This window comes from Pseudophryne corroboree, chromosome 6 (genome assembly GCF_028390025.1).
Source record: "Pseudophryne corroboree isolate aPseCor3 chromosome 6, aPseCor3.hap2, whole genome shotgun sequence".
NCBI lineage: Eukaryota > Metazoa > Chordata > Amphibia > Anura > Myobatrachidae > Pseudophryne > Pseudophryne corroboree.
The window spans coordinates 817803244-817816635 of NC_086449.1; the positions used below are offsets into that span (position 1 = coordinate 817803244).

The 13392-nt window shown below is 48.4% G+C and overlaps 1 protein-coding gene across 1 annotated transcript in view; it reads right to left on the reverse strand.

The window, feature by feature from the left end:
* Window positions 1-13392, reverse strand: part of SYT10 (synaptotagmin 10) — a 135561-nt gene that overhangs the window by 83189 nt on the left and 38980 nt on the right. The window contains exon 2 of the mRNA XM_063929130.1: window positions 975-1332. Coding sequence (XP_063785200.1) covers window positions 975-1332 — 358 coding nt within the window. The remainder of the gene's footprint in view (window positions 1-974; window positions 1333-13392) is intronic.

Below are 13392 nucleotides of genomic sequence, written 5' to 3' on the forward strand. Positions count from 1 at the left end.
GAGCGAGGAAATGGGCAGTGTATTGGGAGAGTGAGGAAAGGGGGGGCTGTATATTGGGAGAATGAGAAACACGGCAGGCTGTGTATTGGGCGGATGAGGTAATGGGAGGGCAGTGTATTGGGCGGATGAGGAATTGGGGGGGGCAGTGTATTGGGAGGGTGAGGAAATGGGGGGCAGTGTATTGGGAGGGTGAGGAAATGGAGGGCTGTGTGTTGGAAAAGTGAGAAAATGGGGACGGGGCTGTGTATTGGGCGGATGAGGAAATGGGGGGGGCTGTGTATTGGGCGGATGAGGAATTGGGTGGGGGCAGTGTATTGGGAGGGTGAGGAAATGGGGGGGCAGTGTATTGGGAGGGTGAGGAAATGGGGGGCAGTGTATTGGGCGGATGATGAAATGGGGGCAGGCGGGCTGTGTATTGGGCGGATGAGGAAATGGGGGGGACAGTGTATTGGGAGGGTGAGGTAATGGGGGAGCTGTGTATTGGGCGGATGAGGTAATGGGAGGGGCAATGTATTGGGCGGATGAGGAAATGGGGGGGCAGTGTATTGGGAGGGTGAGGAAATGGGGCAGCTGTGTATTGGGAAAGTGAGCGAAGAGAGGGGTTTATGTATTGGAGAAGAGTAATGAAGAGGTGGAAGGTATATGGGGAGGGGAATGTGTGAAGGTGGGACTGTGTATTGGGGACACTAAGTGGAAATGGGGAAAATGTACTGGGGAGAATGGATCGCCCTGTGTATGACGCCCCCCCTCCCCCCCCAGTCAAGACATATGATCAGGAACTCATAGGTTTCAGTAGAAGAACTCGTCTGGCTCCACCAATCAGTGTGACCATAAGAAAATCAATTTCTTAATTTGATTTACTTTGGTATTATTACTGTATGATACAAAATGCCAACATACAAGAGTCGAAGTTGGCAAACACAACCGGTAACATATTAACATTGATATTAGGCTAATAAATTCCCATCCCATACCGTGAAGAGGAAGCAGGCTCGGTGATCTGCCGCTGGATTCTCGCATGTTTCATTAAATGTTCCTTCAATGCGTTCTGGACCTCGGCAGGGATATCCGGTGATGTGTGGCTGATTTTCATGGCCGCTTCCTGCACCTTCACCGAGTGTTTCCCGTTTTGTTTAATTTCTTTTTTCTCGTTGGTTTCCACGACTTCAGGAGGGGCGCTAGGAATGCACGGGGCGACCACATGCGCTGTAGCGGTGATGGGCTTACTGCGCCAACACGGCCAGCAAAGCTTCCAGAAGACAAAGAGAGAGACGATCAGAAGGGCCAACCCGCAGAAACTGACCACGACAGCGAGGAGGCTTACCGATATGTCTGTAGGGAAGAAAAAAAAGTCTTGTCATTCAATTTGTCATTAAATTGGGCAACCATTTTTGTTGACAACTTTTTAATATTTACTATCAGTAGACACATGTATCCTTGCGGGCTCAGTTCGCTCGACCCTATTAATATTCCAAATCATAGTCCACGTGGATAGTAAATCAAGCAAATGTTGAGGGGAAACAAAAAACAACACACTTGTGTTGACCATTTGTGTGTCAGCCATTGTCATGTCAACTATTGAACCTGTTGACCTTAAGAATTGTAGGAATTTTGTACCTGTTGACCTAAGGCATGTCGTCCATATGGTGTTGACCTAGATACTGTTGACCTATCATCTGGAGACCTTTCTCTTGATTATCTGCCCAAACTATGACAAAAATGATTCTGTATGACAAAAACAAAAACAGCGGTAGAGGTGAAAATCATTACTTTTGGGGCCCATACATCGGTCAGCTATGGGGACAATTCCCCCGTTCTGCCGGTGTCTGGGTCAGGGGATCGTGAAAATCCATCATGCTGGAAATCCTTGATTCGCCGGCTCCGACCCAAAAATGATCATGATCGGCAAATCGGGTATTTTGAATGTGCGGTATTTTGCAGATTCCCCAACACATGGATGATCATCGATGTCTGCTGGTTGGCAGATAGGTATAACGGGGAATCGCGGCTAAGATAGGTGGCGGCATAACCTGCACATCACCAGAGCGCTGGTGGAAAAAGAAATCATAATAAGCGACAATATCACATATGCAATAAACAATATAAATATTCAAAGAGAATTAACCTTTGTTGTTTCTGTATTTATGTTTTTATCACTTTTGTCTCAGAAAAGTAAGATCCCTATATACATATATTCCCATATCCCTATAGTCCCATATCCATATAATCCTCTACTGTGTAACTATTCTGTCAAGTGCAGACAATAAACAGGTCACATAAAGAGGCACAGAGACAAAGCAAGAGACCATGGTTATTCCAACAACAGTCTCACTATCTGCTGGCGCTGTACAACAGTTGGGGGGGACTATGCGGCAAAATTGTCGGGAAGTTTTCCAGGACTTTGGGCGGGCGGCCTGTGGGGCTTAACGCAGCACGTGGCCCCGCCACCAGTAGCACGTGACAGGCATAGGCAGCCCTAGGCGGACCTGTCCAGACTCCGCAGCAGCAGCCTGTGCTCTCGCGAGACAGAGCTCCGCCACCTCCCGTCCCCGGCCAGTACCCGCCCAAACAGAACCGCGCAGCCGCCCGCAGCGTAGCCACAGAGTGACACAGGGCCGTGCAGTGCAGTGAGGGTAGATGCTAAATCCTAGTGTACTCAGGGACCTGTGACGTCAGGGGACGGGGCAAGAATGGCAGGATACTACTTTCTGTATCCACGCCACCAACTATTACCTTTAGTAATCAGGTGGCAAGCGGAGAGGAGCAATCCACCGTGCCCAAAGCGTGGCGAGCTAAGCGAGCCCACGTGGGTCCATTTCTGGACCTTTTGCCGAACATGCTTCTCTTGCGTGTCACATGGGTCAAATGTCCTTTAGCCCACTAGGAAATAGTCACAACCGTGCAGTGAGTGAGTGAGTGGCCGCCCTCTCTGCTTCCTGTCACTCCGGTCCCGGCTCTCTATTATCCTCCCCACTCCGCCCTTCCTTCCACAGAACCCAGCGCTCCGCGACACCTGTCCCACAGGTTCCCCTCACAGCTCCGAGCCCCCCACACCAGTGATGCCACCCCCGACCCCCCCACAGGCTATGCTCCCCTCACAGCCCCATCCTCCCCGTTTGCGCCATCCGCGTCCCACCCACAGTGCTGAGATATATGTAACTGCCCTCCCTACAACTGACACCTCTGCAACCCCCCCTCCCCCTGTAACTACCACCCCTAGACTACTACTCCCTGTAACTGCCCCCAATGTACATTATAACAGCACTCCCTCCAACTGCCACCCCTACACCCTGTAATTTCCGCCCACGCAGCTTGTATTTGCCCCCCATTACATCTACCCTCCTGCTCCCTGTAATATGCACCACTGCACACTGTAAGTGCCTCCAATGCAAGTGATACCCCTGCACCCCATAACTGCACCCACCTACAGCTGTTACCCACTCATTCCATTTTTCCTGGGGCATGCCCTGCCTACCCAGTAGGCACCGCGGCAACGCCCCCCTTGGGAACCAGCCCCTGCGGTGCATATCACGCTCGCCTGGCGCGCAGCCCACGGGCCCAACCGTCCACGGCTGGAGCCGGGCGTGCGTCCATTCACCGAGGGTGAATCTGCATACCTCAGCTGGCTCCCCCCTTCACCATGCCTTGCGCACCGCTTTCTCCCGCTGCCCGCCAACTGTGACAAACATGGGACCATATACCAATGGTTCGAATAATACAATAACACTGTAGAGAAAAGAAGGAAAATATCATCATCTTAAACACGCATTCAAAATAACCAGTTTTGACCCAAACATTTTCGTTTCATTTATTTCTCTATTTTTTTCACTTGAATGTTATTGATGATTTTTTATTATTATTATATATATATATATATATATATATATATATATTTTTTTTTTTTTTTTTTAAACAGAGATTTCATGAGGATTCCTAGGGTGGGTGGGAGGGGGTTATTTTCAATACTGCACTCTCCAGGACAAAGGCTGCCTACCCCCCTGCTCTTTCCCTTTATGCTCCCCCTCCCCAGCTGCTCCGCCCCCGCTGCCTTTACTGGCTGGTCTGCTGGTCTAACTTCTTGGTGTTATTGCTTGAGGAAAGGGCGTCCTGCCCTGAAACAGCTGTTGCTTTAAATACACTTTATACTTATGGTGATTATTGCCTCCAGTGCCATTCTTTTCTGGAATACTGCATGGACTTTTTTTGAATGTAGCACGGAGGCTGGCTGTTGAAGTCTAATTTGCGAGTGCCGACTGCCTTTGTCTGTATATATATATATATATATATATATATATAATTTTTTTTTTTTTTTTTAAACAGAGATTTCATGAGGATTCCTAGGGTGGGTGGGAGGGGGTTATTTTCAATACTGCACTCTCCAGGACAAAGGCTGCCTACCCCCCTGCTCTTTCCCTTTATGCTCCCCCTCCCCAGCTGCTCCGCCCCCGCTGCCTTTACTGGCTGGTCTGCTGGTCGGTTTGTGTAGGGAGGGATAGGAATACCTCCCCCCCTTCCCCTTTCGCCATGCAGCCGGCCCGCGGGCCGTCTGGCGACCCTCCCCCTTAAGGCGCTCCGGCGCCATCTTTGCGGCACCTATGCTCTTCTTAGCCGCAAAGTGTGCGATGTGCCGTTACCGCAGCGTTTCAACGGCTCCCAGCAATTCAGGCAGAAACCAGCACACGAAGGGTGGAGATCGGGTGCCGTCGCTGGCATTGAAACACCGCTGTTTCGGCATATCGCACCCATCGCGGCTAATAGAAATGACCCCATTGTGGTTGTTACATCATGCTTTATCTGTGTATTTATTAGTTATGGTAATGTCAATATTGTCTGCTCACTGTAGTTTTTCTATATGTGTCTTTAGAGTGCTATAGTTTGGTTCACATGTGAGATATTGTACACGTGTCATGCAAGCCACATGCAGGTGACGTAGGGCAGCGATGGTGCTGCACTCACGATTCGCAACGACACGTCTCACACCCCTCTAGTTATGGCCCTGTTTACTAATCCCACCTACTTTGGTGTTGGTTCCGCCTACCATTCATTTGGTACGCCCACATGAGGCCTCTTCATGAAATTTTTCCAGGGCCACCTTTAGTTCCCAATCTGCCCCTGAGCGTGCCCTATGAGAAGTAACAAGGACCAGAGGCTTCAAATGGGCAGTTGGGTGGCTTGGAGACTTAAAGGGAATGGTCCTCACCTTCCCTGAAAACCATGGGGTCCCGTCTCTAGACCTGACGGTGGCCACAATGTGTCATATATAGGGAGAGATATATCAAACTTTCTAAAGACGAAAAGTGGAGGTGTTGTCCGCTACTGTAGGAGCCCCAATGAAACAAATGGGCAACTGACGTGAATGGGGCATCAAGATCTGTTGATCAATATTTTTCCCTAATATAGGTAGGATCAAAGCAGGACTCCACTTTCCACCACCCATTCACAAAGTGAGTAGCGTGTGAGACTGCATGTAATTGGCCCAACAGTTAATAATACTCTTTTAGAGTCATTCCGACCTGATCGCACGCTAGTTTTTTTCGCTGCAGTGCGATCAGGTCAAATTTTGGGAAAACTGCACATGCGTATGCACCGCAATGCGCAGACGCGTTGTACAGGTACAAAGCGGATCATTGCTGAGCGATGGATTTAACGAAGAATCCATACGCACAGCCGATCGCAAGGAGATTGACAGGAAGAAGGCGTTTGTGGGTGGCAACTGACCGTTTTCTGGGAGTGGTTGGGAAAAACGCAGGCGTGTCCAGGCGTTTGCAGGGCGGGTGTCTGACGTCAATTCCAGCCCCGAACAGGCTGAAGTGATCGCAGCGGCTGAGTAAGTTCTGGGCAACTCAGAAACTTCACAAAACTTTTTTGTACCGCTCGGCTGCAAAAGCGTTCGCACACTTGCAAAGCAAAAATACACTCCCCCATAGGCGGCAACTAACTGATCGCAGCGCAGCAAAAAGTAGCTAGAAAGCGATCAAATCGGAATGACCCCCTTAGTCACTTTAGTACCATCATTTGTTGCTTGCAAACATGCAAAACCAGGACTATGATTTCAGGTTTGGGTAACTCATTTTGCTTTAATAATGATTTGGACCGTAATACGTTAGTGTCTGGGTAACAGGGAGATTATGGGGGGGTATTCAATAAGGGCCTAAGCGAAGAAACTGCACTTTTCGCTATTTTTTAGGGTGAATGGGGATTCACCCCATTCAATAGGAGAGCTGTTTTTTTTGCCTAGGCGAAAAATTCAGCAGGAGCGAAAGATGTGGATCAGCGAATCCACTTGTTTTCACACCTACGCTGGTGAAAATGTGGGCCATTTTCGACGATTTTGAGGCATTTTTCTCCAGTGCCTTCTTGCTTAAAAAAAGTGAAAAGGCATTAGCGAAAAGGCCTTGCAAACGGGTGAAAACGGTCCACAATTGAATACGCAGGGGGGTGAATTCAATACCTCCAAAATTATGGGAGCTAATTGAATACCCCCCTATATTCTTTGCACACAGGACATAGTTGAAAGTGAAATTATTACTCACGTATACTTTCTACATGGAAAAGTCTCTACATCCAGTTGTTTGACGTTGACACAGATAGGGTAAGGGGTGGGGGCAGAAAGGACACATTTGTATGTACATTACCGATTTCTGCTTCCTAGATAATAAAAGGATTTGGGGGCCTTTCATTGGAATATTTCGTTCATACTCCCCCCCCAAAAAAAAAAAAACGTACATGGGTTGGGTCCGTGAATGCGTGAACAGCTATTTCTCTAACGTCCTAAGTGGATGCTGGGGACTCCGTAAGGACCATGGGGAATAGCGGCTCCGCAGGAGACTGGGCACATCTAAAGAAAGCTTTAGGACTATCTGGTGTGCACTGGCTCCTCCCCCTATGACCCTCCTCCAAGCCTCAGTTAGATCTCTGTGCCCGAACGAGAAGGGTGCACACTAGGGGCTCTCCTGAGCTTCTTAGTGAAAGTTTTAGATTAGGTTTTTTATTTTCAGTGAGACCTGCTGGCAACAGGCTCACTGCATCGAGGGACTAAGGGGAGAAGAAGCGAACTCACCTGCGTGCAGAGTGGATTGGGCTTCTTAGGCTACTGGACATTAGCTCCAGAGGGACGATCACAGGCCCAGCTTGGATGGGTCCCAGAGCCGCGCCGCCGGCCCCCTTACAGAGCCAGAAGGCAGAAGAGGTCCGGAAAATCGGCGGCAGAAGACGTCCTGTCTTCAACAAGGTAGCGCACAGCACTGCAGCTGTGCGCCATTGCTCTCAGCACACTTCACACTTCGGTCACTGAGGGTGCAGGGCGCTGGGGGGGGGGGGGCGCCCTGAGACGCAATAAAAACACCTTGGATGGCAAAAAAATGCATCACATATAGCTCCTGGGCTATATGGATGCATTTAACCCCTGCCAGAATCCATAAAAGCAGGAGAAAAGTCCGCGAAAAAGGGGAGGAGCCTATCTCCTCAGCACACTGGCGCCATTTTCCCTCACAGCTCCGTTGGAGGGAAGCTCCCTGTCTCTCCCCTGCAGTCACTACACTACAGAAAGGGTTAAAAAAAAGAGAGGGGGGCACTAATTAGGCGCAGTATTAACTATACAGCAGCTATAAGGGGAAAAACACTTATATAAGGTTATCCCTGTATATATATATAGCGCTCTGGTGTGTGCTGGCAAACTCTCCCTCTGTCTCCCCAAAGGGCTAGTGGGGTCCTGTCCTCTATCAGAGCATTCCCTGTGTGTGTGCTGTATGTCGGTACTTTTGTGTCGACATGTATGAGGAGAAAAATGATGTGGAGACGGAGCAGATTGCCTGTAATAGTGATGTCACCCCCTAGGGGGTCGACACCTGAGTGGATGAACTGTTGGAAGGAATTACGTGACAGTGTCAGCTCTGTATAAAAGACAGTGGTTGACATGAGACAGCCGGCTACTCAGCTTGTGCCTGTCCAGACGTCTCATAGGCCGTCAGGGGCTCTAAAGCGCCCGTTACCTCAGATGGCAGATATAGACGCCGACACGGATACTGACTCCAGTGTCGACGGTGAAGAGACGAATGTGACTTCCAGTAGGGCCACACGTTACATGATTGAGGCAATGAAAAATGTTTTACACATTTCTGATAATACGAGTACCACCAAAAAAGGGGTATTATGTTCGGTGAGGAAAAACTACCTGTAGTTTTCCTGAATCTGAGAAATTAAATGAGGTGTGTGATGATGCGTGGGTTTCCCCCGATAACAACGGATAATTTCTAAAATGTTATTGGCATTATATCCTTTCCCGCCAGAGGTTAGGGTGCGTTGGGAAACACCCCCTAGGGGGGATAAAGCGCTCACACGCTTGTAAGGGCTCTACCTTCGCCTGAGATGGCCGCCCTTAAGGATCCTGCTGATAGAAAGCAGGAGGGTATCCTAAAAGGTATTTACACACATACTGGTGTTATACTGCGACCAGCAATCGCCTCAGCCTGGATGTGCAGTGCTGGGTTGGCGTGGTCGGATTCCCTGACTGAAAATATTGATACCCTAGATAGGGACAGTATATTTTTGCCTATAGAGCATTTAAAAGATGCATTTTTATATATGCGTGATGCACAGCGGAATATTTGCCGACTGGCATCAAGTCTAAGCGCGTTGTCCATTTCTACCAGTAGAGGGTTATGGACACGTCAGTGGTCAGGTGATGCGTATTCCAAACGGCATTTGGAAGTATTGCTTTATTAAGGGAGGAGTTATTTGGGGTCGGTCTTTCAGACCTGGTGGCCACGGCAACAGCTGGGAATTCCACGTTTGTACCCCAGGTCGCCTCTCAACATGAGAAGACGCCGTATTATCAGGCGCAGTCTTTTCGTGGACAAGCGGGCAAAAGGTTCCTCATTTCTGCCCCATGACAGAGGGAGAGGAAAAAGGCTGCAGAAATCAGCCAGTTCCCAGGAACAGAAACCCTCTCCCGCCTCTGCCAAGCCCTCAGTATACGCTGGGGCTTTACAAGCAGAATCAGGCACGGTGGGGGGCCCGTCTCAATGAATTTCAGCGCGCAGTGGGCTCACTCGCAAGTAGACCCCTGGATCCTTCAGGTGATATCTCAGGGGTACAAATTAGAATTCGAGACGTCTCCCCCTCGCCGTTTCCTAAAGTCGGCTTTACCGATGTCTCCTTCTGACAGGGAGACAGTTTTGGAAGCCATTCACAAGCTGTATTCCCAGCAGGTGATAATCAAGATACCCCTCCTGCAACAGGGAACGGGGTATTATTCCACACTGTTGTGGTACCGAAGCCGGACGGCTCGGTGAGACCGATTCTAAATGTAAAATCTTTGAACACTTACGTACAGAGGTTCAAATTCAAGATTGAGTCACTCAGAGCAGTGATTGCGAACCTGGAAGAAGGGGACTACATGATGTCTCGGGACATCAAGGATGCTTACCTTCATGTCAAAATTTACCCTTCTCACCAAGGGTACCTCAGGTTTATGGTACAGAACTGTCACTATCAGTTCAGACGCTGCCGTATGGATGGTACACGGCACCCCGGGTCTTTACCAAGGTAATGGCCGAAATTATGATATTCCTTCGAAGGAAGTGAATTTTAGTTATCCCTTCCTTGGACAATTCCCTGATAAGGGTAAGATCCAGGGAACAGTTGGAGGTCGGTGTAGCACTATCTCAGGTAGTGTTGCGGCAGCACGATTGGATTCTCAATATTCCAAAATCGCACCTGGTTCCGACGACGTGTCTTCTGTTCCTAGGGATGATCCTGGACACAGTCCAGAAAAAGGTGTTTCTCCCGGAGGAGAAAGCCAGGGAGTTATCCGAGCTAGTCAGGAACCTCCTAAAACCGAGCCAAGTCTCAGTGCATCAATGCACAAGGGTTCTGGGTAAAATGGTGGCTTCCTACGAAGCAATCCCATTCGGCAGATTCCACGCAAGAACTTTCCAGTGGGACCTGCTGGACAAATGGTCCGGATCGCATCTTCAGATGCATCAGCGGATAACCCTGTCACCAAGGACAAGGGTGTCCCTCCTGTGGTGGTTGCAGAGTGCTCATCTTCTAGAGGGCCGCAGATTAGGCATTCAGGACTGGGTCCTGGTGACCACGGATGCCAGCCTGCGAGGCTGGGGAGCAGTCACACAGGGAAGGAATATCCAGGGCTTATGGTCAAGCCTGGAGACATCACTTCACATAAATATCCTGAAGCTAAGGGACATTTACAATGCTCTAAGCTTAGCAAGACCTCTGCTTCAAGGTCAGCCGGTGTTGATCCAGTCGGACAACATCACGGCAGTCACCCACGTAAACAGACAGGGTGGCACAAGAAGCAGGAGGGCAATGGCAGAAGCTGCAAGGATTCTTCGCTGGGCGGAAAATCATGTGATAGCACTGTCAGCAGTATTCATTCCGGGAGTGGACAACTGGGAAGCAGACTTCCTCAGCACGACCTCCACCCGGGAGAGTGGGGACTTCACCCAGAAGTCTTCCACATGATTAAAAACTCGACAGGTATTGCGCCAGGTCCAGGAACCCTCAGGCAATAAGCTGTAGACGCTCTGGTAACACCGTGGGTGTACCAGTCAGGGTATGTGTTCCCTCCTCTGCCTCTCATACCCAAGGTACTGAGATTGATAAGATGGAGAGGAGTAAGCACTATATTCGTGGTTCCGGATTGGCCAAGAAGGACTTGGTAACCGGAACTTCAAGAGATGCTCACGGAGGATCCGTGGCCTCTACCTCTAAGAAGGGACCTGCTCCAGCAAGGACCCTGTCTGTTCCAAGACTTACCGCGGCTGCGTTTGACGGCATGGCGGTTGAACGCCGGATCCTGAAGGAAAAAAGGCATTCCGGATGAAGTCATCCCTATCCTGATCAAAGCCAGGAAGGATGTAACCGCAAAAACATTATCACCGCAATTGGCGAAAATATGTTGCGTGGTGCGAGGCCAGTAAGGCCCGACGGAGGAAATTCAACTGGGTCGATTCTTACATTTCCTGCAAACAGGAGTGTCTATGGGCCTGAAATTGGGGTCCATTAAGGTTCAAATTTCGGCCCTGTCAATTTTCTTCCAAAAAGAACTAGCTTCAGTCCCTGAAGTTCAGACGTTTGTAAAAGGGGTACTGCATATACAGCCTCCTTTTGTGCCTCCAGTGGCACTTTGGGATCTCAATGTAGTTTTGGGTTCCAAAAGTCACATTGGTTTGAACCACTTAAATCTGTGGAGTTAAAATATCTCACATGGAAAGTGGTCATGCTGTTGGCCCTGGCCTGGGCCAGGCGCGTGTCAGAATTGGCGGCTTTATCCTGAAAAAGCCCTTATCTGATTTTCCATTCGGACAGGGCGGAATTGAGGACTCGTCCTCAGTTTCTCCCCAAGGTGGTTTCAGCGTCTCACCTGAACCAACCTATTGGTGGTGCCTGCGGCTACTAGGGACTTGGAGGCCTTTAAGTTGCTAGACGTTGTCAGTGCCCTGAAAATATATGTTTCCAGGACGGCTGGAGTCAGGAAATCTGACTCGCTGTTTATCCTGTGTGCACCCAACAAGCTGGGTGTTCCTGCTTCTAAGCAGACTATTGCCCGTTGGATTTGTAGTACAATTCAGCTTGCACATTCTGTGGCAGGCCTGCCACAGCCAAAAATCTGTAAATGCCCACTCCACAAGGAAGGTGGGCTCATCTTGGGCGGCTGCCCGAGGGGTCTCGGCTTTACAACTTTGCCGAGCAGCTACTTGGTCAGGAGCAAATACGTTTGTAAAATTCTACAAAATTGATATCCTGGCTGAGGAGGACCTGGAGTTCTCTCATTTGGTGCTGCAGAGTCATCCGCACTCTCCCGCCCGTTTGGGAGCTTTGGTATAATCCCCATGGTCCTTACGGAGTCCCCAGCATCCACTTAGGACGTTAGAGAAAATAAGAATTTACTTACCGATAATTCTATTTCTCATAGTCCGTAGTGGATGCTGGGCGCCCATCCCAAGTGCGGATTGTCTGCAATACTTGTACATAGTTATTGTTACAAAAATCGGGTTATTATTGTTGTGAGCCATCTTTCAGAGGCTCCTCTGTTATCATGCTGTTAACTGGGTTCAGATCACAGGTTATACGGTGTGATTGGTGTGGCTGGTATGAGTCTTACCCGGGATTCAAAATCCTTCCTTATTGTGTACGCTCGTCCGGGCACAGTATCCTAACTGAGGCTTGGAGGAGGGTCATAGGGGGAGGAGCCAGTGCACACCAGATAGTCCTAAAGCTTTCTTTAGATGTGCCCAGTCTCCTGCGGAGCCGCTATTCCCCATGGTCCTTACGGAGTCCCCAGCATCCACTACGGACTATGAGAAATAGAATTATCGGTAAGTAAATTCTTATTTTTTTTCAGTCCACTGATCAGAAAAATATTGTGGATTAAACTGGCAATTATAAATTAAATTTTGTTTTATGTATTTTTATGTATTTCAGTTCTAAGTGTTATTTAGAATTTTGTTGTTGTTTACTTTCCCGGCAGAAAAGGGGATGTTTGGCCGCCAAAACAACTTCTATTTCAATCTATTTTAGCATAATAAGCTATTAAACATTGCATTAGTCAGATGTAAAATCAGGTGGAACCTTTTTTTTATGAGCAGAAACCTAGGAACAGAGTATTTATGATTTATTCCGATAGTTGCGTTCAAAGTCAGATCATTGAGGACTTTGCAAAGTAACTCTCCCAATTACAGCTCAGCTTGTAGCCACTTTATTTTACTGACCTTTTCTGCTGTCATTAAAAGATCTAATTAGGGAATTTATTCTGTTCTGGAGTAATCAGAGATAGTTTATGTATCTAACGAAAGGTTCAGCAACCAGAAAGACTGGATGGAAGAGAGCTTTAATGGATCAGCGGCCTGTGTAAGAGAGTGCTTATAGTATAGCGGATTGGAAGAAGAGTGACTGTATTTTAGGCCACAAAATGCTGTAAAATGCTACAGGGAGGAAACACTTAAAGGGAAACTAATCACATAAATTAAAAAATTCAATATTTTTTCTGCAAAAAATGATTGCAACAAAATCTATTCTGAATCTATTATCCTTTAGAATGAAGGAAAAGATATATATATTTCAAATATGAATATGATCTGGGCCCCGTGATCTGACGATGGGCCTGGAATGTGATGGAGGGGCAATATAAACTCATTTTCTCCTTCATCCGCTAGGGGACACTGGAGTACCATTTACAGTGGGGTATAGAGTGTGAGCTGGTACTTCAAGAATTATTCGGTACAACTTTGTAGTGCTGGTTAGAAGAACCCCCGTTTTCACCCCCAAAACAGCATGTACTGTTTGTAGAATGGATACAAAGTGCCGGAAACTTTCCTCAGAGACGCTGGCCCATTTTACTCTAACATTTCTCACTATTACCCTTTTCAG